Source organism: Neofelis nebulosa, chromosome 1, assembly GCF_028018385.1.
Source record: "Neofelis nebulosa isolate mNeoNeb1 chromosome 1, mNeoNeb1.pri, whole genome shotgun sequence".
Lineage (NCBI taxonomy): Eukaryota > Metazoa > Chordata > Mammalia > Carnivora > Felidae > Neofelis > Neofelis nebulosa.
This window is the reverse complement of record NC_080782.1, coordinates 127,475,372-127,501,429: the sequence shown is the minus strand read 5'-3', so window position 1 is coordinate 127,501,429 and position 26,058 is coordinate 127,475,372. Positions and strand designations below refer to the sequence as shown.

General features: G+C 42.4%; 1 protein-coding gene across 1 annotated transcript in view; it reads right to left on the bottom strand.

Annotated features, from left to right (window-relative positions):
- The window catches only part of TRPC7 (transient receptor potential cation channel subfamily C member 7), a 140,136-nt gene that overhangs the window by 81,061 nt on the left and 33,017 nt on the right, over positions 1 to 26,058 (bottom strand). The window contains exon 3 of the mRNA XM_058735948.1: positions 11,902 to 12,084. Coding sequence (XP_058591931.1) covers positions 11,902 to 12,084 — 183 coding nt within the window. The remainder of the gene's footprint in view (positions 1 to 11,901; positions 12,085 to 26,058) is intronic.

Sequence of the window (26,058 nt, the reverse complement as noted above, 5' to 3'; positions counted from 1 at the left end):
CAAGTAAACAAATGATACTACAACAGAACATGTACTGGGATTGAGAGTGGCTGATGAGGGAGGGAGCAACATGGTGACATTCAGATAGAATGATCAAGAAGGTCTCTCTCAGAAGGAGATAGCTGATCTGAGTTGTGAATGATGAAGAAGGTCCAGCCAGTAGAGATATGAGGGAAAGGCATCAATAACTTCTCTGGGTTGGGCATTAGTATAGAGTGTTGAAGGGAGAGAGAAGGAGGCAGTGTAGTTGGAGATGAGTGAGCAAGAGTGAGCTTGGTGTGAGGTGAATTTGGAGAGGAAGCAGAGGCTAAGCCGTGAAGCACCTTGTAGGGCATGGTTAGTAGTTTGGATTTTAAGCACTTTAATGGCATGAAAGATGGTGGTGGTGGCCCACCTAGATCTCTTTACCTGTTAGGCCCTCCCATCCCCTGCTGGTGGGGGTGTTGGCTGCTGAGGGCTCACTGATAAATCCTTCTCCAGAAGTTTACCTTTGCCCCTGGGAGCTGCTTTGCCCAGAAATGCCTGGCAGGTTATGCTTCTCCCCTGGGGGCAACCTGCAAGTAATGACCGACTGATACAGATGCCCCTTGCTTTGCTACGGTGCTACTCATACGTCAGAGCTCTCCCACGAGATCAGGCTGAAGTTAGCTTCACCGAAATCATTTCTTACATTAGCTTCTTCTCCAGCTTCTGCCCCCTCATTGTAGGATTCTTCTAAGATTGCTCACTTGCACAAGGACCCTTGTCTCAGGCTCTGCTTCTTACAGTGAGGATTATTAGACTGAAAGCTTCCTGAGGGCAGGGACTCCACCTGGCTTGTTCCCTTTGAGATGGAAGATGGGAGCGGGGTGTGACAGGATCTGATTACTTAAAAAATTTTGTAACTGTAGCTTGTGTGTGGGGCAGGGGGAGGAGGGAAGAGGTAAGAAGAACATTTGGAGGCTATTCCAATCTTTTAAGTACAGTATGCCTATGGCCTGGATTATGTAAGGCAAGGGATCTCTATTAAGCACAGATTTTCATCCACAATTATACTTAAAAAACTCCCCTTCCATCAAGGAATTTACAAATGACCTTAGGCAGATGAATGTTAATAAAAGAATAATGCATTATGGTACATAATGGGAGGAATATATAAAAGATCAAATGCTCGTTAAGACTCTGAATCTATATATGACCACTTAGAGCAGAAATAATGAGAGTTTGTCTTTAGCTTAATTACTGGAGTTAGTCACAGGTCCTTGGGGGGACTATAATTTCTAAGATCTGTTTGACTCTGGGATAAAAGTGACAGTTTGAAAATGGCTCTTGTTGTGCTTTCCACTTTGGGCTAGTAAATGCATCTGATTTGCATCTATTTCTTGGAGGCATTGGGGATTTATGTTACTCCCTTGAATGCTCCTCAAATTCTTCTCTTCTTGTTAACCTCCAAATCAGGATGTAATAATAATCAGACTCTGACTATTTTAACAGATGCAGCACATGATGAATATCATGATAGTTTCAGAAGCTAAGGCTGCGTAGCCTAGGAAACATGATAACCAAGAAGAAGAAAAATGCTTTAAAGGATTATCCTTTCATGCAAATATTTATATAGTGAAAGAGCTGAACAAAAGGCAGCAAAATAACCAAAAAGCAATAGTTTTCTCCCCTATTGTGACAGCCGTTACTTTGAGGATCTGAAATCTCTTTTTGCAAAAGCATAGTAGTATCTGATCTTTAGAGGAAGTTGTATCAGACGATTCACAGCAGGCCTGAGGAAGGGCAGAGAGGAGGCCTCAGGTGCTGTGCTTTTCCCTCTTAAAACAGCCAGGCAGGATATGGGGGTAGGCTAGCAACTCATGCTAGTGAGTGCAGGGAGCAATCCTGAGGTCCACTGTGGAACAGTAAGTGATCTGAGTCCTCCTTTGGGGGACAAAGGCCCCAGAGGGTCTCTCCGAGACTCTCCATGGACACCCTGGGAGCCACCCACCTCTTTGCTCCATCCCTAAGACTGCCAGGCCAGAACCAATGTTAGGGTTTCTTTGGATAGTAAGAGTTCTTTCCCGGAGTTCCAACCCCAGAGGACACATGTCATCATGGAGAAAGTGGAGATGGTGGCCTCATACTTGAAGACCAGCCTGGAACATCATCTGAATATTATAAGGAGTTATATTTAAAAAAAATTTTTTTTAACGTTTATTTATTTTTGAGACAGAGAGAGACAGAGCATGAACAGGGGAGGGGCAGAGAGAGAGGGAGACACAGAATCGGAAGCCGGCTCCGGGCTCCGAGCCGTCAGCCCAGAGCCCGACGCGGGGCTCGAACTCACGGACTGTGAGATCGTGACCTGAGCTGAAGTCGGACGCTCAACCGACTGAGCCACCCAGGCGCCCCTAAGGAGTTATATTTAGTTTGAGAACGATTAAAGCCTATGTATGACTGCACTTTGTGCCCATCTATTCGTTTACTCAGCAGGGAGCCTGTACATTATGTGCTGGGTAAGTACTGTTCACAGACCAAGATGAATGAGGAGAGGTCCTACTTTGCAGGAGCTCAGTCTTTCCGAAATTTAGAATCATAAGAGCCTTTAAAAAACACATTCCCTGGGCTTCCACTTAGAAGAATTGGATTAGAGACTCTGTGGGTGGGGCACCGACTTTGGTGTTTTTGAATAAAGCTCTCAGGTGGTTTCATGGTGCAGCTAAGTTTGAGAATTTAGTTCCAAGAGATACAGTGAGTTTGAGTTTGATTTAACCTTGGATTTGGTCTAGAGAGGTGCAATACATCCTTGGAGAACTGTAATCCCTGCCCCCGGGGTTTGTAGTTAAGGGATTGAGGCCTGGATTCTGAAAACCATCCCAGAGATTCTCAACAGGGAATGATTTTGTTCCCACCCTTTCCCCCAGGGACATGAGTGACTATCTGGAGACATTTTTGGTTGACACAACATGGGGGGAGAAGGCTACTGGCATCTAGTGGGTGGAGGCCAGGGACGTTGCTAACTTTCCTATAATGCACAGGATGGTGCCCCCAGCAAAACAAAAACAACAAAAACAAAACAAAACAAAACAAAAAAAACCCCAAAAAACAACTGGCCCAAAATGTCAATAGTACTGAATTTGAGAAACACTGGTTTAGACTTAAGAGTAGTTCTACTTGTAAAACCACCATGGCAAGCAGCTTCCACTAGCTAACATTTATTACACACTTACCGTGTTCTGGCTGCATTATGTGTGTTAATAAACATCGATTATCATTTTATTAGGTATTATTTGCTCTCATTATAGAGGTAAGGAAACTGAGGCCACATATCTAGTAGGAGAAGGACTTAGGACTTGAACATGCACAGTTAGGCTTCCAGATGCAACACTGTACTGCTGTCCAACAGACTCTATTTTTCCTCTGAGAGTTTTGCCAGGCAGAAAAGGGATACATGCGTAGTTGGATTAGTCCTTCTTAAGATTTGCTGCTTGAGAAAAACAACACTTCCTTTAATCTATGGAAAAGATAGCCCCTCTGAGCTGACAGATTAATGGACATTGATAATTTTTGTGCCATGTGGTCAGGCTAGGGCTACACAAGTGCTGGGAGGAATCCCCAAAGAGGATGCAGATTGATGCTTTCAACACCAATGGATTCTAACAGTGTTTGGCAGCTACCGGGCACCCTGTGGTGCAGTTTGGGGTAGTGCCTGACCAGCCAGACTGTGTTTGTGACAACTCCGATCTTCTTAACTCTGAGCATCTGGTAAAACGATGCCTCAGCAGGAAAACACAGTGGGAGAATGTCTGCTTAGAGCATGTGAGTGTCTGAATGGACTCTCAGACGTCCTCTAGAAAGCCCTGGTGTCCCCAGGTCCCCTTTGCTCACTGTCCCTGTGCTCCATGCAGACAGAGGAAATGAAACAGAACCCCAGAAGAGGTCATCTTCCCTCTCTCTAGTGTCCCTCCCCATGGTCACTGCACTTGGGTGAGGGGTATCAGTCAATTGTGCTTCTGCTGGACCTCGTTGTCTCTTGTAGTGCAAATTTAGGTCGGGAGACTCTTGAGCATCAAGGTCCACCTTACCTGGGAGCCTGCTACAGGCTAGCAGATTAGGTTGCTTAACTACAGTCACATACTCAGTAAGCAGAGAACCTGAGCAGGCACACTTGCAACCATAACACGTTCTATTTTCTTCTCCTGGCCATTTTTCCAGGTAGGAAAATGGGCCCATTTACAGCATGACTGTCACATGTGCACAGGGTGGTGATTTTTGGAAGAAAGAAGCAAAGTGACTTCTGCTGGGTTAGAGCCCTTGCCCAGCGTTAGACAGAGTGGTGATATGGGTGCAGTTGGCCCCCTGCCCCCCAGCTCACCCCTAGCTCATTGGTCTTATTCTCTGAGGGGAAAACTGTGGGCATGTTTTGTGCACTTCAGGGCCCCGTGTATATGAAGAAATCTTGAAATGAAGTTGACAGCATGGAATTGAGGTTCATGGAGGACACTGACTTGGCATGTTACCATTTTTGTGGTAGAGATTTTCTATTTTTATTAAGAACACAGGCTATTGGCAGAGAATTTACAATCTCTCCAGTCTTGGCTGGGATATCAGCTCTACTGTTCAGCTGTCTCTTCCATCTCCCACGGAATTTTTCCTCAACTTTTTTTTCTCACTTTTTTGAGGCTGCCTTCTACCTCAGAGGGTGATTCTGCTTCCTATTTATAGAGAAGTTGAGGCTGTTAATATGAATTCCTTCAACTTTTGTCCTTTTGATAGTCATTTGGGGTATCTGCCGGCTAGCTTCATTTTCCTATCCTTTCAAAATACGGCAGGGTTATACTTCCTGGCTTCTCCCATGGTGCTGGTGGGCTATGTGACTAGTTGTTTACAATGAGTTGTAAGTGGAAACAACGTGAGTCACTTCTAGGTGGAAGCATTTACTTGTTGGTGTGGGACTCTCCCTTGCCGGAGTTCCCTTTGGCAAGGTGGGAACTTTGGACAGGGTAGCTGTTCTTATCAGCCTGGGTTCCTGAGTGAAATCTGTTCCAAGATGGAAATAGAATGAGCAACAAATAAGCCGCCTTTTGTTAAAAGCCACTACACCTTCGGCTTTGCTTGTCAACACAGCTTAACGGTGCCTGTCTTCATTAATATCCTGTCTCTTTCGCCCAGCAACCATGCTGTATCCATACCCGCCCTTTTTGCCTTCCAGCCTTTCTCTGACGAAAAGCTGTCTCTCCATCTTTCCTCATCTTTACAACCACTTCCGATTAAAATTCTCCACTGGCTTTAATCCTCTTAGTCTTAGGAAGGAAGGAGAACAACAGCCTTTAGCATGGTCTAGGAGCTTCCGCAAGGTCTGGGCCCCGCCCGTGTGTTTACACTCATCCCGTATGTACCCTGCTCTTCCTGACGCCTTCCAACTCAGCCACATTTACCTTTCAGTTTCTCTTATATGCTGTATTTTTTTTTCTCACCACAGGGCCTTCGAATATGCTTTGAGCATGTTCTGTCCCTCAGAAATGTCCTCCCAAAGTCTGGTTAACTTTTTATTCTTTAGCTCTCGGAGCAGATATGACTTCCTCGGAGAAACCTTCACTGACCTCCCTGATTAGGTCACATCTAGCTTTAGACGTTATAATACCACGCTCTTCTCTTTTATAATAGTTACTTCAGTTGCAACATGACAGTTTATTGGTGTGATGTTTTGATTAATACCTGTCTTTCCCATGATGGCTGAGATCGTGTCATTTGTATTCACCATCATGTCCCTGGCGACTAGCACAGCATGCTTTGTAGTCCTCACTGAAAGCTTGTTGAAGGCATGCTTGGGGATATCCACCCATATTGTCCAGCATGGTACCCGCTGCTCACATGTGGCTTTGATATTTAAGTTAATTTAAAAATTACTAGGAATTGCGTTCCATAAGTACATTAGCCACATTTCAAGTGCTGGCTAGCCATAAGAAGCTAGTGCCTACCATGTCAATTTCCATCATCACAGAAAATTCCCTGGGATAGTGCTGCCAGGATAAAGTCCTAGCAGCTGTGTAATGAAATCCCCTCAAGGATTTGGTTTGGACAAGCTTTCCAGCCTGCTCCTTTCCCACAGTGATATAGCCATTGGGAAGCACTTGTCCCCCTCTAAGCATATCCCCAAACATGCCACTATCCCTCAGGTATCTGTGACTTTTCAGCTTTTACCTCCCTCTGCGTAAATTGTCCTTCCTCACTTCTCTGCTAAATTGACATCCCATCCAGGACCCCTCATCCTCTTAGCCCCATCTCAAGCATTTCTGCTTCTGGGAAACTTTTCTTGGGGTCATGACCGAGCTGGTCACTGCTTCCTCTGGCCTCCATGCTGCCCCTTCCCATTTCTATTTGTCCTACTCAGACAGGAATGTAACCATCGTTCACACTTCTCTCTCCTTTGCTATATACACTCTTTAAGGGCGAGGCCTGGGTCTTTGTCTTCTCACTCTCCCCAGTGCTCAGCACAAAGTTGGTGGTGTAGTAGACATAGTGAATGTTTGTTAAATGTTGTCTAAGGAAATGAATGAAAATTACAGAGGCTATTACTTCCTTAGTACAGTGGTGTGGAGAAAAATGGAACTGTCTTAGTAGGGCTAATAAGAACCAGCCCCCCTACCCCAAACCCCACCTTCATTCCTTCTCCTTCCCGTGGTCCTGTCCCAAGGCTTTATTTCATGTGAGATTAGCTTTCTGAGCTGGGAAGCACCCAGGAGCTTGGCAGAGTCAGGAAAGGGAACCTCTGTGCTTTCAGAGTCTGGAAGCCTAGGCAAAATGGAACTACGCCTTTACTAGTCTCATCAGTTTGAAGGAAAGATGGCCAGTGCCATGCTTGGGTCCCACAAACCAAGCCACAGGCCAGGACGCTAGAACTGGAGCTACCTGCAAGTCTGAAAGAGGAGACTGCTGTGAATTCTACTTTGCTCAGCTAGTGAAGTGCAGAGGCTATTGCTGCCATAGTCATAGCATCCCTGTCCCCACCTTCCCCACCACCCAGTGGCTCTTTCAGGGTAGTACTGTCGTACGAACCTTGGGATACCCAGCAGGCTGTAGAGCTCACAAGCAGTGGCTGAAACAGCTTGTATTCATGTGTTCTCCTTTTTTAAATTTGTAGTAGATCTTTGCTTTGTTATGTCCAATGGGACCTCTATCACCTCTACAAGGTGGAGTTAAGGCTTCTGTCATGTAACCAGGACCTTCTGCGTCTCTCTGACCCACTCTCCTATGGCATTTGAGCTTGGAGGACACATGTCTACAAAGTTCTTTCAGAAAATAGGAGATTAATATGATCATCATTATGGTAGACCTGGAGTCAGGAAGAAGGAAGGGATGATGGAGGGGAAGGAAAGGAAAATAGCATCCCTGTGAGCCTAGAGATAAAGAAGCAAAAAAGAGGATAGAGAGAAAGATGGGAGTGAAGAGCCCAGATGTGTGTCTTCAGTTAGACAAGTTGAATAGAGCAACAAGGACGGTGTCTGGATCTCTGTGACCAGCCACTCAACAATGACCATGTGCCAGACACTGGGCTCCCTTTATGGGTGCAGCCTGGGTCCAGCTGAGTCTAAATGAATTTCAAGACTGTTTGGATCTTCCCCAATGGTAGAGCTGGAAGTCGCCTAAGCATTAGAGTTGATATGCAGAGGGAGAAGAATGCTTTTAATTAAGAAAGCTATTAGTCATGGTTCCAAGGGGACAGAGAGAGATGGAGAAAACAGCAAGATGCCTGTTAGTCACATTGGCCCTGAAGGAGAAGACCAAGGTGAGCTGTAGGCCAAAGCTGGAGGAGTTGTTTTCTTTATCCATGAGGCACAGGTAGACTTGCTTCTGAGCTTAAGTGTGATTCAGCATGGGGAAAAAAGCATCCTTGTTTCTTCATAAGGCAAGCTTGGCTTCTGGAGGGACTGTAGTCTATAAAGGCTGGGATGGACTGGGATGGGTCGCAGAAATGCATTAAGTAATGTGAACATTGACTCTAGGCCAGTGCAATATGTGTATTATATTGCTTCATTTATATCCACAGGCTGATGGGCCTGAGGCTGTTTGTGGTACACTTAATTTATCCCATTTGATTCTATCATAATCCTACCATGAAGTAGGTATTATTATCCAAAGTTTATGGATAAGACAACTCAGACATAGAGAGGCTAAGTGACTTCTTAAGTGGCTCCATTAATAAGTGGTTGGACCAGGATTAACCTCAAAGGGCATCTTTTTTATTTTTTTTAATGTTTATTTACTTTGAGAGAGAGAGTCAGTATGCATGTGCATGTACATGGGAGCATGGGAACAGCAGAAAGAGGGAGAGAGAGAATCCCAAACAGGCTCCATGGTGTCAGTGCAGAGCCTGACACAGGGCTCAAACTTACAAACAGGAGATCATGAGCTGAGCCAAAATCAAGAGTTAGACGTTTAACCAGTTGAGCCACCCAGGTGCTCAAAGGGCATCTTCTTAGCCACTTCTCCAACACTGCCTACTGGAGACATTAACATTTCATATGACACATCTTGGTTTTTTGTGGAGGCTGAGTTACCCTCTTTAGGCAAAAGTCATGAAGGACAACCATATCCTCACAAGGCCTTTTGTCTTTTCTGGAGGAATTTTAGGCTATAATGACAATGTCCTTACCCAGGGGGAAGTTTCTTGCATTTTCTAGGGAGAAGACAAAGGACAAGATAGAGATGTCTCTGGAAATAGAAAGATTGTCTAGTTCCAAGGAAGGAGGACATCACTGAGTAACAGCAATGATGCTTCCCTGTGGAACTCCAGAGAACTTTACACTTTCCAGAGCATTTCCTCTCATATCCATTCATTTGAAAGTTCACAGAAAACTCTGAAGCAAAAGCTTATATGCCCATTTTGCATATGGGGAATGAGACCCAGAGAGCTTCAAAGATTTGAAGTGAAATAATCATGCTAAACATCTGGTTTCCTGACACCCATGTCATGATTCTTTTCTCTCTACTAGGTGGTCCCTTGTGCCCTGGTGGAATAGCTGTCTTTATCTAATGGAGGCTGACATTATGATTGAGCCAGCCAGAAGACTAGCATTAGTGTGTTGCCTGAAGAGAGGCAGACATTCAAGTGAAGGACATGATCCAGGGCTCATTACCAGCCACAGGGTGGCACCTACCAGACTTGAATCTATGCATTTCATAGACCATGTAGGCTGATCCTGTATTAAAGTTTCCCAAAGACTGTTACATGGAAAACTAGTTTCACCAGATGTTCCATGAGAAATAGAGTTCTTTGGTCAAGTAATACATATTGTAGTCATCTTTTAATGAGAGTAGAAATGCGTATTAAAAGTTCTATAATGTCTTTAAGCAAAGAAATCCATTGAACTCTACTCAAGATCTCCAAATTCATTTGAACACAAAACCTTTTTTTAAGGTCATAGTTATTAGCAGCCCATGAAACTGCCAAGAACAACTAGTTTGCATTAATTACTGAATTCATGGTTTGATTTGATATCATGTAGACAAAGATTTAGGAAGTTTTTATGGTTTTTATTCCAGCCTTAAAACTAACGTATATATCAGGTGTAAAAGGCAATGTCTTTATAACTAGGCCTTGGTGCTAGTCATTTCATAACTCAATGACCCAGGGTTAGATTGTGCCCATGCAAGCATGCTAAAGTTCATAAATTAAAAATGAAATCTCATTATAATATTAATACACCTTTTTAATATTCGGTATTTTCACTGGTAACTCATGATGAATAAATGTCAGGGAAAGCTCTGAGTCTGTCTGCTGTTGCATAATGGCATACATGGTTTGAGAGACTTTCTACCCATTGTAGGTCTTTGATATGAGCAAGGCTGACTTTTTATGCAAGTTGTTTAATCATCTTCCTACCTATGGATTGCCCCAGACATTTGACATTCATGATGGATGTTTCCTGAGACCTTTATGACTCCCCTAATTGGCAAATACCACTAAACAATTTCCCTCATAAAGCCTTTTTATTTTGCTCCAAACTGTCATGTGTGTGGAGTGCTTCACTTTTTCTTCTCATTCCTCACCAGGGCTGTTTCGTACTTGGTAGGTGACAACAAGAGGTGGTGGCCAGACTTCTGGACTAGCTACTGATCTACCCTCAGTGACAGTTTTGCTAAGAGGTTTAGATTTGTGTTTCAGAGAAATGGTGAATACTTGCATTTTGTGGGCCACTGGAATTGCTTACGAATAGCCAAAACTGTCAATGTAGAGTCGGCCGATGCCAAACATCCCTTGTTCTTTGCCTCCACCCCATCCTCCTTCTCTGTGTCTGGAGGCAGCCAGACACACTGACCTGGGGGAGGGAGGAAATGCTTGGGGTTCTGGAAACTCGAGCTCATCTTTACCACTGCTAAAGAGTCACCATAGCAGGGTTTGTGTGAACTCCAAGGCCATGGATATCTCAGCAGCTGCTGGAATGGATTGGTGTGCTCTGATGAAAAGCCTCAGTGAGCTCTTGGGGTTGGCAAAAAAATGAGCTTTTCTGAGCTAAGAAAAGAGGGTTGTACTTGAAGCTGCAGCTCTCTCCCTCTCTTTTCGTAGCCCTGTGATTTCAAATGGTAATCAAAGGTCACCTTTCCCATGATTTGTGTAGTTTAACTTTGGGATCAGAGTCTTTGAAAAAGCTATTTTTATTTTTTTATTATTAAAAGTAAAAAGACAAGAAGATTTTTTTCAAACTTAAAAGCTCTCACTAGCTAAATTCCACAGATATATGTGACTCATTGAAGGATGGTTCACTCCACACAAATTAAGAGAATCAAGCAAGAGGAGAAGTGCCCAGAGGTCAGTTTGGGGGCATTGAAACTACCCCCAGTATTGACCCTGTGAAATAGTTGGGGAAAAAAATGAAACCCCTAAAGGTTGGTCCCCCATTTTGCTTACATGCGAAGCACGATGGTATTTAAACACATGGATCTTGGGAGCTCTGCTCTGCAGTTTTCATCGGGGTGGATGATATCATCTAACATAAGAGCAGAGTCTCAAAAATGTGGAGTACATCTAGAGTGGAAGCATCATTGAGTTTTGCTGCTTAGGACTTCAGTCTGACCACCCACTGTGGGTCTGAGGGCTACAGGGTGCCTGTGACCATCAAAGACACCTTGAGGTTGACTGAGGAGGTGGGACAAGTATTACTCCTGTCAAAGTCTACTTGAGCTTCCTACTATGTACTGTCATAAGCCTTTGTTTTTTTTTGTTTTTTTTTTTTTTGTTTGTTTTTTAAATTTTTTTTTCAACATTTTTTATTTATTTTTGGGACAGAGAGAGACAGAGCATGAACGGGGGAGGGGCAGAGAGAGAGGGAGACACAGAATCGGAAACAGGCTCCAGGCTCCGAGCCATCGGCCCAGAGCCTGATGCGGGGCTCGAACTCACGGACCGCGAGATCGTGACCTGGCTGAAGTCGGACGCTTAACCGACTGCGCCACCCAGGCGCCCCTGTCATAAGCCTTTGGAGTGAAATTCCTCTGAGGCTGCCAGAACCACGGATCCCATGAAGCCTCCACAGTCAAACGTTTTCAACAAGTCCCCAGGCCCACAGAGAAAGCTCAACCAATGCTATTGATAGACTGGAGTAATATGTTTCTCATGAAAACTTGGGAGTTGGCCTACTTGCTGATGTGATGTCACATTGTCCCTGCCAGTAGTTTGGAGGCTGAAAATCTCCTCTTTTGTTTTCCATGCTCAAAGCCTGTTCATGGAATTACAGTCATGCTAGCTATCTCTCTCGGGGAGTGAAGGAATGGGGTGTTGAGAGGGGCTCTGAGCAGTCCTGCAAGGCAGGCAGTTCTCTGTCTAGAAAGAAGTTGGGCGATGGGTGTTTTCACGGTCACCTTGTGGGAACGTAAAATATGCATGGGCCCACCGCCCTGCAAGGCAGGAAGGCCTGGAGAGGTGGGGAAGCTTACCTTCTTGACTTCGTATTTAATGGCGAGTTTGATCCGGCTCAGACTTGGACGGTGGTGGTCGGACCAGACTTGGAAGTTCACATCACCATTTAAAATCGCTTCCACCTCTTCTGTGTCTCGGCATAGGTCCAGCACGCCCACCACAAAATCCTTGCATTGCATAGATAACTTCCTGTAATCATTCTAACAGAATAAAGAGAAATCAGGGGTGTGTCACACTGAGCCCCGCAGATCGGCTTGCCCAGCACAGCAGTGTCCACCCAGTGTTAGCTTACAGAGAGCAGTGGAGCCAGGGTGTGCTGCATCCAGAAGGCACAGCAACCCAGAGGGCATCTCTACACAGGGATTTGTTAGGGTGTGCTGCATGGGCCACCTACGTCTGAGTCACCTTTGGTGCATGCTGAAACTGCAGATTTCCGGGTCCTGTCACCGACTGACTGGCTGGTCAGAATTCCTGCAGAGGCCCAGGAATCTGTCTTTTAACCTTGCTCTCTTAAGCAAGGCTTAAGCAAGGCTGCTGAAGCCCATCCTGGGCTCTTTCCAAGCAGCAGTTCTTTGTACTCAGTTCTGGGAGAGGGGTGATAAATGAACTTAATTTTAAGGCTGGAAATAACACTTTGCTCATTTAGCTCCAATGTATAGTGGTAACTGTTCTACACAGGAAGTTTATGGGAAAGATATGGCTGATAGGCTAAAATTGGAAAAAAATGTACACAGGTGAGCTTTCTTTTTATGGCCTGGAAAACCTGCTAGTGAACTGTAAATTTAAATATCAAATGTAATTTAAATCTAACAGGATCCTTTCTTACCACAAATCCTTTTATATGGCAAACACGGCTCCTTAAATTACTTGTCTGTTGAATAAACATTTTTAGAGCTTCATCTTTGTTTTGTTCAGTCTTTTTTTTTTTTTTTTTTTTTTAATGAGTTGCCTCTGGAGTTCCCTGTACTCTTCCCTAGGTGTACCTTTCAGAATTCTCTTCGCGAGGCTGCAATTCCTTTCCTAGTGATATGCCAACCTCGCTCTCCCCAAAACGGATTGCTTCAATTCCACATTAATGATCCAAAATGTTGGACAAAAAAATGTTTCTTGTCACCCTCATGTCACTACTCCCCCAAATATTTTTCTCTAGAGGTTTCCTTGTTTGTTTGTTAGTTGAAACAAGTCTATTCAGAGGGGACACAAGAGCCAGATGTCACTTTTAGTATTGATCAATGTCAGCAGTCCAGACTGGTAAATAGTAGTTGGCCAACAGGAATGCAGGTTTGCTTTTCCAGAATTTGGATTCCTGAGTAAATAGGTAGGAGTCTGGCAAGCTGTAGAAGCTTAGCCATTTTTCTGAATTAATGATTCTTGTCTCCTTCCAGCACTGCTGCGTCAAAATGTCACTGAGCATTAGAGAAAGAAGGCAGTAAATGTTTGTTTGCTGGGAGAAGGATCAAGAAAATGTTTTCTGATAGGAGGTACCACCCTTCATTTTTATATATAATTTAAAGAGAAGAAGGGAATTCTGGGTAGGAAAATGACTGCTCGGCTCAGGGAGATTGTCATGGAGAGAAATGCAGGGAAGATGCTAGGAGTATTCTAGGTTTCGGTATCTGGCACAGAGCTGGGTAGTGTTATGAAGAGCTGTGTTCTGTGTGCCTCATCCTTAACACCCCTCCCTCCCTCACTCCCTTCCTTCCCTCTCTCACTACTGAGGGCCTACCACGTACCAGGCAATGAAAACTTGGCAATGAACAAGGCATATGTGGTCTCTGAGTAGTGTGTGGGTAGAGGAGCCTAGGTATCCACTTTCTGGATTGCATAACAGTAATGCTAAGTAAAACTTGCTCAGAGCTTATTCCAGCTAGGATATTCTGAGAGCCCCGATGAGCCAGAGGTGGGAAACTCCAGGGACTGGGCTCAGCAAAAGGGACCTATTCAACTCTGGTGGTCCTGCTACCACAACTCAGGTTCCCTAAGTCTCTGGCTCCCACTCCATCACTGTTATTGTCTCTTTCTTGAAAAGAAGCAGTATCTGACTACTGTTGCCTGTTCCTGATAAGACAGACACTTCCCCATTAATTGGACATGGCGTCATATTCTTGGTAGAAACTCCTGCCTAGAACTGAGTGCATGGAGAGACACAGAAAAGAAGTGGAAAGGGCTTGACCCAGCCCATGGCCCAAGCTCCCAATGCTAGGAATATCAGGCTGTATTGCCCCAGAGCCTCTGTACGTTTCTGGGCTCAGTGCAGTTCAGAATACCAGGTACCGTTTTATTTGAGACTTTTACTTCCCTGGGTTCTTTCAGCTAGCCTGGCCATAAAAAGGGGAGACACACCAGACACAGCAGCCAAAGCGCGTGGTTTGCTTTTTGCCTCCTGCATTAGACACTGAGGCTGGAAGGCAACAAACCTGGTGTGTGCAGATGGCTGGAAGAGTCAGGGAGAACCTGGGCCTGCTAGGAGGACAGAGATGACATGGGTACGCGCAGCTGCAGATGGTGGGGGGTGGTTATGGCCAGGCCCAGGCTTATCAGAGAACTGTAGGTGAACATCTCTGGGGAATTATGATGAATGTAATTACTGGGCCAACACTGAGCTCAGTGAGCCTTCCAAGTCACACTGTCCAACTTTAGTTGGGGGTAGATGAGACACTCACCCAGGACCTCACAGGTGCCCTTTTAAAAATATTTTCATTTCTACACATTAAAGTCTGTCAGTCCCACTGGGTGACAGATGTTCTTCTTACAGCATCTCACTTAATCCTTATAAAAATGTCACGATGGAAGGACTATCAGCATTTCCAGCTTAAAAAGAGGAAACTGAGACCCGGAGGGAGAAACTAACAGGTTGAATCCACTTTCCCTTCTGTTAGTAACTCACTCATCTCTGGATCACTCTTACCTTCCTTGAAGAATTTAGCTTCTGTCTCACTGCCCTCTTCCAACATTACTGCTCTTGTTATTCTTGGTGGTTCTAATATCCAGAAAGATGGCCCTCCCATTACTCTGCTCTCTCATTTCCTTGATAGTATCTTTCCCAATGACCCAGCATCTTTCCTTAACTCTTAACCCAGCCGTTCATTCTCTTAATTATTCCCCACAACTTCAGCTCCTTCATGACTCCACCTTCAAGTCTCCCTGTTTCTGACCACCGCCTCCTATGGGGCAAGCTCACTCCCTCTGGTACCCCAACCCCAGCAATCCTTTGATTCCACCATACCTACAAGCCATTGATTATACCTCCCTCTTACCGGTTTTCATTCCCTTTAGATGTCTGTCTCCCTCCTTGCAGTGCTTATATTTCACGGGCATTTGTTAAAATCATCCCTGTACATATATCATCAGCTCTCTTGCCCTCCTCTTATTTCATCCTTCCCATTGAACAAAAGCCGGTCTTGAGTCTAACTCTCCACTGCCCTGTTCCTACCTCTGAATAGTAAATGTGGCTGGAGAACACACAACTGCACTGATCACACATGCTATAGAGTACCTCCAACCTCAAGTAGTACTTGATGCCTCTGGGCTGTTTATCCTCTCTCTCTCCTAACAAGTATTTCATACCTTCTCCTTTCCTCAGTCTTCTGACACCTCACCACTTCCTCCTAACTCTTAAATGAGGACGTTGTTTCCTGTTTTGCTTGGAAAATAGAAGTTATCAGAAGAGAAGCACCACATGCTGACACCATCACATATTCTGCCTTCATGCATCTATACTCATAGACTGTTTTTCCTTCTCTTTCTGTGGATGAAGTGTTCTTGTTCCTAAATAAGGCCAACTCGTCCACTTTGGTGCTGGATGTCAGCCCCTTACACCTACTCCTGCAATCTTCTTTTCTTTCTCCTGTGTTGTCAATTTCTCCCTCTCCCTACTGGCTCAGTGTACAAACATGGTGCTATTCTCTTCTCTTAAAAAAGAATTTCTTTTGACCCCACTTTCCTGTCCAGTTACCACTACAATTTTCTGTTCCCTTTTATAGCAAAACTCTCAGTAGAGTTGTCTACGCTCATTGTTTCCCAATGTCCTCCAGGCATTTTTTCTTATTTCATTCAATGAGACTTTCACACCCACATCCACTTTCTCCACTGAGATTGTTTTTATCAAGGTCACAAGTGACTTTTAGGTTGCCAAATCCATTGGTTGATTCTCAATCCTCACATTATATGACCTATCAAGAGCTTTGACATAGATGATTACTTCCTCCTCTCTGATACACATTTTTCACTTGGCTTCCAGCGTAACATTCTCTTCTGCGTTTTTTCTTCCTGAATGACTATGTTTGTATTCTTTCTAGAATTATTCTCATCTCCCTGATGTCTTAGTTTTGAAATGCCCAAAGATATCTTTGAATTCTGCTTTTATTTATTTAAACTCATTGCCTTAGTGATCTTATATAAGAGCATTAGATACCATCATTTGCTGATGATTCCAAAAGTTATATCCTTAGCACATCCTTCTCCTGAACTTGACTCATACATCCAATTGCTAAGTTGATATTTCCACTTAGATGCCAAATAGCCTTTTCAAACGTAACAAAACTAACTCTGAATCTAGTCTTCTCCACCTCAGTTTCTCCCATTCTTTCACTTGTTCAGGCCAAAAAAAAAAAAAAAAAAAAAAAAAAAAAAAAAATCTGTCCTGGTCCGCTATAGTGTGTTCTCCATACATCAGTTGGAGGGATACTTAGAAAAAATAGTCAGTTTATGGTACTACCCTGTTCAAACCCTCCAACAGCTTCTCATCCCCTCAAAGTAAAAGTGGAGTCATTATGTTGTCCTATAAGGACATACATTTCTAGCCTCTCCATTCTCCTCCTGATTTTATTTCTTGTGTTCTCTCCTTCCCTTAGTGTACTTCAGCCACTCTGATCTCCTTGCTGTTCTCTCAGCACATTTGGCCTGGACCAGACCTTTGTACTGGCTTTTTTTTTTTTTTTTTGGCTTGGAATGCTCTTTCCCTAGGTATCTAAATGAATAACTTTTGCAACCTATTCAAGTCTTTGCTCAAATGTCACTTTCTCAGAAGCCTTCCTTGACTATCTTTTAAAAAATTGTAGCCCTTCTCCATTTGCTATCACCCTTTCCTGCTTATGACCATATGACATATTATATATTTTATCTATTTATTATATTTATCGTCTATGTCCTCCCTTAGATTGTAAGCTTCTTGAGGTTAGGAAACATTGCCGCTTTATTCACTAATATATAATTAGAGTCTAGAACATTTTTTGGAACATAATAGGTGTTCAATAAATTTTGAGTCAATCAGAGCAGTTTACTTGTCTAACATAGCTACTAGGTGATTGAGCCAAGATTCAAAACAAGTAGGTCTGACTCAAGTCCTGTTGTCTTCCCTCTCACCTTGTTGCCTCTTGGTGAATAGGATATTCTCTCTTTAGCACACTTTAAAAACTAGAAGCTTAATTGGGGGCTCTCAACTAACTTGGGGCAATAAAGGGTGGGCTGGGATATGGAAATTTGAACACCCAACAGATTCTGTCATATAGTAAGTGGATGCACAGGTTTTAAAGTCAGGAGAACCTGGAGTTTGAAGTCCTATTTTACTACTTGTTAGTTGTGGGAAATGGAACAAGCCATTCCACTTTTCTGCATGTCAGTTTTTAATCTGTAACGGTATACATACCATGTAATCATTGGGAGAATCAATACCAAAACAATGTAAAATGCTTAGTATAGTTAAAAATAAATAACACAAATTACAAAACAAATAAAAACCTAAATAAATAAAAATTTATGTTAAAAATAAAGCCTGTAATGGCAATTTAAAACTTTTTATAGTTGACACACAATGTTATGTTATTTTCAAGTCTATAACATAGTGATTCAACATGTCTATGTTTAGGCAGTTTTTATTATTGTTACCACTTTGTTTTGGCCATTGATTTTACAGTCTTGACCTCTTGGTGTTTGTGGTTTTTAAATGCTGGAGTGAGAGCAAGACTGGCTCATAGGGAGGAAAACGTAAAATACTAGAGAAATCCTTGATTCTTCCCTCCCTCTCCTTCCAGTTCTAATCCGTATATCAAAAATATACTCTGAATACGTTCACTTTTCTTTATCTCTGGTGATCACATCAATCCTGTCCTGGTTAGCACCTCCAGTCACCATACCTAGGTTACCAGTGTTGAACTTGATTAAATCTGTAGTGTTGCCAGTCTCCAAATTAATCTGACTGAATTTGTTCCACTTGATGAAATCAGGGTAGTGGGTAGTGTCAGCATCATGCATCACCAGATAATAGATTTCTTGTGTGCCCGCATAGGTCTTTCTTATTTTCCACAACTTACATCAGGACTAATCTGATGAACATTAATGTGATTCTTGGTGTCATAGTCAGATGGAAGTTCACTGTAGTCTTGTCATTGCTGATTACTTCCATTAAACCAGCAATGTGGTTTATATCAATGTGGACCTTGCCATCCATGTCAATGAACTGCTATATGCAAATCTTTACTTACTATTAGGGCATACTCAAATCTGTGTTTGAAGAAAGTAACAAGGGGGAGCCATTCTTAGCTTGTGGGCACTGGCGAATGGACAATACAATGCTCTTTGGGACCATGAGCTGTGGCTGTGCTAAGCCTGGAATCAAGAGGCCATAGAGTTTTGAATTTTCCAGAATGTCATATAAATGGAATCATTTATAGCCTTTTGAGACTGGCTTCTTTTACTCAGCTTAATGCCTTTGAGATCCATCCACGTTGTTGCATGTATCAGTAATTCATTTCTTTTTATTTGACATTTGCTGTGTGCTTGTGTCAGTTTATTTATACTTTCAGTCAATGAAGGATATGTGGTTGCTCCCAGTTTTTGGCAATTATGAATAACTCTTCTATAAACATTTATGTACAAATTCTTGTGTGAAGGTAAGTTTTTAGTTTTTTAGGGTAAATATCTAGGAGTAGGATTGCTGGCTATATGGCAAGAATATGTTTAACTTTGTAAGAGATTGCCAGTTAGTTTTTGGAATGGATATTATTTTATATTACCACCAACAAATTATGAAAGTACCAGTTCATCCATAGTCTCGCCAGCATTTGTTATGGTCAACTTATTTTCTGTGTAGTGGTATCTCATTTTAGTTTTGATTCGCATCCCCTAATGGCTCATGATGTCAAGCATCTTTTTATGTGCTCATTTGTCATTTTTGTATCTTTTTGATGAAGTGTCTGTTCACATCCTTTGTCCATTTTTTTTTAAATCGAGTTTATTTTCTTCTTGGGTTTTGAGAATTCTTACATATATTCTGGATATTATTCTTTTATAAGAGATAAGGTTTGTAAATATTTTCTCACTGTGGCTTGTAGTTTCATTCTCTTACTATCATCTTTCAAAGAACAGAGGTTTTAAATTTATCATTTTTTTCTTTTATGATTATGCTTCTGGTGTTATAGCTAAGCAATCTTTTCTTAACACAAAGTCACAAATGTGTTCTCCTCTGTCTTGCTCTTAAAGTTTTATAGTTTAGATTTTATATTTAGGTCTATGAACCATTTTGTTTTAACTTTTATATAAAGTGTAAGGTTTAGGTCAAGCTTCCTTTTATTGCACATACGTATTTATTTGTTCCAGGTGCATTTGTTGAAATATTCTTTCTCCGTTGAGTTGCTTTTACTCAGTTGTCAAGATTGTTGACCGTATTTGTGTGGGTTTATTTCTGTGCTCTCTGTTCTGTTTCCTTGATCGAATATGTATTATTTCACTAGTATTTGGTGTTTTTATTTTTGTAGCTTTAAGTCTTAAGATGAGGTACTTTGAATCTTTCAGGTTTGTTATTCTTTTTCAAGTTGTTTTGTTTTTTCCTCATTCCTTTCCTTTTCATATGCATTTTTGAATAAGCTTGTTCACATCTACGACAAATTCTGCTGTGCTTTTTACTGGAATTGTGTTAACTCTATAGATCAGTTTGAGGAACACTCACATCTTAACTACATTGAGTCCTTTAAACTATGAACATGTTCTACCTCTACAGTATTTAGACTTTCCTTGATTTCTTTCCTTAGTGTTTTATGCCTTTTAACATACAGATTCTACATGTGTTTTGCAAAATTTGTATCTAAGTATTTCCTTTTTTTAGCTATAGGAAATATATTTTTTAAAATGCTGAGTTTCCGAGGTGCCTGGGTGGCTCAATTGGTTGAGCATCCAACTTTGGCTCAGGTTATCATCTCATGGTTTGTGGGTTCATGCCCTGCATTGGGCTCTGTGCTGACATTTCAGAGCCTGGAGCCTGTTTCGGATTCTGTGTCTCCCTCTTTCTCTGCCTGTTCCCTGCTCATGCTCTGCCTCTCTCCCCCTCTCTCCCTCCCTCCCTCTCTCTCTCTCTCTCTCCCAAAAATAAATAAACATTTAAAAAATAATAAAAAATTTAAAGGCTTAGTTTCTAATTGTTCATTACCATGTATAGAAGTATGATTGATTTTTTTTCTGTGTTGAGCTTATATTTTGTGACTTGGATAAACTTACTGGTGGTTTGTAGATTGCCTATAATGTTTACATAGATCAGCATGTTATCTGTGAATATGGATTGTTTACTCTTGAATGAACACTTAGATGCATTTATTATTATAAGTACTAAAATAGTCACATGCTTTTATATTGGTTTAAAGATTTATAAAGTATTATGTCTCAACAAAATATTGCCAACAGATTTTTGCTGGCTTTCAACCTCAAATTACTGGCTCAAAAGTTTTTCCTTGGTTAATGTATTGAACAGTTTTTAGAGTATTCATCATTTATTTCTTGTGCTCTCTTTAACATGGATATTACTAGAGATTCTTTGCTTTTCAACTGTCCAGAATTTCTTCTCTTTTATTATGGTTCATAAATGTCACGAGCTCACTTATTATTGGGATGAGTCTCAGTCTCTAACACAGAGGACGAACCAAAGCCATCTAACACGGTATGTTGATGCTTGAATTTTTAGTGCTAAAGCTATTGTTTCGACAACACCACAATTTATACTACACAACAACACAAATTACTACTTTGCTTAACTTTGGCTAAAAAGCCCAACTCTAAAACTTTTTCAAAGCTACTGACAAACTTAAATGAAAAGAGAAAAAGAGAAGCTCATTACACTGATCGGTCAAAAGTTAAGTGAATTTCTCAGACTGATGTTGTGGAGACACCCACATAGTACAGGATAATTAACACTTATTCCTCAGAGGAGACCTTAGAAATTAGATTAAACAAGGGTGTGGGCCTCAAATCTACTCCCCCTTCTCCTCTGTTCAGGGATACAGTTATGGGAAAGGAATGTTCATTGAAAGCTTCAACTGAAATACAGTTGGACGTAAATCAACATTTGTGTGCATGCTGGGAGGTTTTCTGCCTTTGATATTTAGGCAGAGTTTGTTTAAAAAAGTATTATAATAGCAGTTTACAATAAAAGAGTTCTAAACGTTTTAGTATTTCATTAAGTGGTAACAATTACTCTTTAAAGATGGTGAAAATATTATTCCACTAAGAGAAAGACTGAGAATTGACCATCACATTTAACAACTTGGAGGTCATTGGTCACATTGATGGGAGCAGTTTTGGGAGAGTAGAGGGTATAACTGGTGAGGATTAAAGATTGGGAAGAGAGAGAATTTAGGCCAGTAATATAGACAGCTCTTTTGAGGAATTTTATTGCAAAGGAAGGCAGAGAACTGGCAAACTAGCTGATGTGAGAAGTAGGGTCAAGAGAAGCTTTCTTTTTGCCCACCTCTTGCTTCCCTTCCTCCCAATTTCCCTCCCTCCCTCCCTCCCCACTTCCTTCCTTCCTTCTCCTGATGGGAGAAACCATAATATTTTGTATATTGTTGGGAACTTTTCAGTGGATAATTATACTGAGCATTGTATATCATATTAGTAGATCATTGTATTAATCCAGTAGCTCAAAAGTATGTATGACAGAAGATTAGATATTCATATATAAATGAAGGAATAGATTTAGATAGAATCACATATGTTTATAGTAGGAGGGAAGGTCAAGCATGTGAGTGAGCATGCCATTAGGTAGATGAATTGGTGGTGGGAATCTGTAGACATTTTCTTTCTATTGTGTCACTTTTTTTTTCAGTGAAATGGGAACTAAAAATTAACAGCTGAGAGTAAGAATTGGGGAAGAGGTGATAGGAGTTTGAGAAGAGGTCTAAATAGGTTTTAGGAAAATTTAAGAGTGAATAAATTCAGGAAACAGGATGTAATTACTGGAGGACCAAAAAGAGTTTATTTGAGGTTCATGGTCAGAAATTTAAAATGAAGCCAGCTATTGTGGTTGGTTTTTTCTAACCACATTAACCTCCCTGGGTACTGGCATGGAATATGTAGAATTAGAATACAGCAGATCAGGAGAGGGGCAGAGGAGTGGAGGGGTGTGTGTGTGTGTGTGTGTGTGTGTGTGTGAGAGAGAGAGAGAGAGAGAGAGAGAGAGAGAGAGAGAGAGAGAGAGAGAGAGAGACTGTAATGATAGTCCATGGAATTGAGGCTGTTATGAAGGGAGACAGGACTTTCAGGGGAGAGGAAAGTGGAAAGGTTAGGAAAACAAGATACAACTACACGTTGTCTACAAGATACCGCTTTAAATATAAAGTTGACAGTTTCTTATAAAACTAGACATAATCTTACCATATGATCCAGCAGTTGTACTCCCTGGTATTTACCCAAGGGGGTTGAAAACTGTGTTTACACAAAAAGTTGTACATAGATGCTTATGTTTATAGATGCTTTATTCATAGTTGCCAAAATTGAGAAGTAACCATGATGCCCTTCAGTGGGTGAATGGATAAATAAATGGTGGTACATCCAGGCAATGGAATATTATGGAACACTTAAAGGAACTGAGGTACCAAGCCATGAAAATACATGTTGGAAGCTTGAATGCATGTTGTTAAGTGAAAAAACCAATCTGAAAAAGATGCAGATTGTATGATTTCAACTATATGACAGCCTGGAAAAGGCAAAACTATGGGAATAGTAATAAGATCAGTGGTTGTCAGGGGATGGGGACAGGAGAGTGGAGAGGGTTAAATAGGTATAGCACAGAGGATTTTCAGGACAGTGAAGCTACTTTGTATGATACTGTAACGGCAATGTGTGTCATTCTACATTTGCCCAAACACTTAAGATGCACAACAGCAAGCATGAACCCTAATATAAAATACGGACTTTGGGTGATAATGATGTGTCAGTGTAGGCTCATCAGTTGTAACAAATATACCAGTGGGGGATATTGCTAATGGGGGAAGCTATGCACTTAGAGGGGCAGGGGATATACAGTAACTCTCTGTATTGTCTCCTCAATATTGCTGGGAACCTAAAACTGCTATAAAAGTAGTTATTAAAAAAAGATTAGTGGGTTGGAGGCCATGGGGCAGGCAAAAGATTGATAGAGTTGGGATTTTAGAGGCAGAAGGAGAAGTTTGAGTGAGTGGTCAGAGAATGTGAGTATGATGCTGAGATTATGGAGAGTTTGCGTTATTCACCAGGACAGATTCAGGCTCAGGTGGGCTCATGGTGACGACATTCAGACTGCTGGAGGACAGAGTGATCCACTGTTGTAGGCAGCAGTGATGAGGGGTAATGGGTAATATAATCTGATGAAATATGATTCAAAGCTGAATATTCTTAGGGGGGGGAGAAGGAGGAAGGTCTGGAAGTAGTAAGGAGCAGCAAGAGAGATATGCCTACTCCACTTCTCCAGGCCCAGGGGTGTGGGGACCATGGGAGCAAAACCTCGCTAGGGTTACAGGGGAAATATGTCCCTAAGGAGCATACCCTTTCAAAGAGGGAGATGGTGATGCATCTCTGAGCAGAGGGGGCAGTGTGATGGGGGATGTTGCTAAGGAGGAACTATGACTTCCAGAGGGTGAAGTGGGGGCTGTCTGGAGATGAAGGGTATGTGGGATCTGAGGACAGAGTAGGGGATACAAGGAGCCTTGTGGAGAATCGAGTACAGGTTCTGAGGGGGTGATCTCAGAGATGGCAGTAACAAAAGGAAGGATTACAACACTTACACTGTGAGGATTCAGTGAGGCAAGGTTAAACTTTTGGCATGGTGGTGGCCACACAGGTTGCACTCAGTACCTTTTAGCTGAGAAGGATTCAAAGCCACCTCCTGCCCCTAGCACTCCCTTCTGCACATTCCCTCACTCATTTGATGGATGAGAAAACTGAATGTTAAGATTTAACACACATGGCTGAATTCTCATTAATTGTAGCTGGAATCACTGAAATAATTAATGGATGTGAGATGCGGGGTAAGAACCTGAGCCTGGTGCTCATTATTGCAGATGAACATTGAAAAGCTTCAACCCATGTTGTAGCTTTCATGCATACACTTAATTGTTTCATTAACCTTCACCATATCAATAAGCTCATGCTCCAAAGGATCATAAAAGACAAATATTCTTCAGCATTTAATCTCCATTTAGGAATGCAGATCCAAGGAAGGTGGTTTAAGTCTAGTACATGACTCAGATAGCAGCATTTCTCACCTTGACTGTCCCAGGGGGATTTAGACACCCCCCAGGTCCTCAAATCCAGGGTTGTGTCCTGAGGGTGGAGTGGGGCGGGGCTGGTCTCCTGCTCCAGTGACCCACTCAAAGGCCGACTCTAACTCTGCCACTGGTCACCCACTGCCTCCTTGAATTTATTATGTGCTTCTGTGAGGAGGCCTTCCTTTATCCATCCCATACTTACTCCCTGCATTTCCAGGTGGGTTTTCCGTGTCCTTCACAATTTGGGGAAGTTGTTTGTATGGGAGCCATTGGTGATCTCAGAACTTTTCAGCACAGGCCTGGTCAGTGTTTGCATGAAAAGACTGACTGGGAAGTCACTGTTTGCATTCCAGAATCAGAGTATCTGCGTTCTGATCCCAGCTCTGTCACATGCTGCCTGTGTGATTTTGAGTGTATTCTTAATCTCTCTATGTGTAACGGGGGTTGGTATTTGGTGTAATGGGGATAATAATGCTATTTGCTTTGTAGAGTTGCTGCAAGGTGTAAATTAAATAAGATAATTTTTATAGGTTGCTTAGCACAATGTGTGACAGCTCTTAGCCAGTATGATGATACTTGTGCCTGTAGGTTAGTGGAGAGCATGGAAAAGGGCCTTTTCTAGTAAAGTTGACACATTTTATCATTGGATTCAATCCCACAGCTTCACGCTGTGTCGGTCCTCAGGTGGAACGTGCAGCCAGCAGGACCAAGGTACAGACATGAAGTAGAGTCCTTGATCATTCACAGTGGGTACTGAGCCTGATTCCTCATGTGACCGCACTGCCTTTCTTAGGCAGTGTTGACAGTGCCTCTGGTGGTACTTTGGTTTCCAACCCGATTTTTGGTTTACTTAATTGGCAGGTACTGACATCATTAGGGGCTCCTCAACCCATCACCATAACATTGTGAGGTCCCAAAAGTAATGGGTAGTTCTGCTTGTTGATTTTATAAGTCCCTCTGATGGAGTCAGAGGCCTGCCTAAGAAGAGTGGCTGATGAGCAATTCAAGTATTTTATTCACTAATTCAGCAAGTATATTTGAGCACCCACTGTGTGCCAGGCACTGGGGATATAGACCTAAACAAAACAACAGTCCTTACTCTTGAGGAATGATACGTAACCAGGTATGAACCACAAGGTGACTAAAAGTGCTACCCTTCAGGAGAGGCAGAGTATAAACTGAGACCTGGGGATGTGTAAAGTGAGGAATGACCAGGCAGGAGTGGGGAGGAGAGGTAACAGGGAAAGGACACTCCAGGAAGAGCGACTGGCAAGTACAGAGGCCAGAGAGGAGAGAACATGTGGACTGTGTGTGGACTGGGATGGGTGTTAGCTACGCTTGCCATAGCATAGGTATGTGCATACATTATGCACATTATCCACTGTTTTCTCTAACTTCTCATCATTAAATAAGCATGAACATGGTTGGGTATCCAAAGAATTCATGCACACTCTCTGCACATCCTTATTCAGATTAAAGATGTTACTTGGTTCTCTCTCATGGAACCCCTAGAAGTGCCTCTGCTCAGCTTTCTGCTTTTTATAGTGGAACCACAGGGAACTGAGATTGGAAGACAGGTGTGCCCATGTGAGACTTGTTCCATCCTCACACCTCCCAGCCACCTCTGCACCACTCCCTCCCTTTCTCCTCTCCCAGCCCTTCACC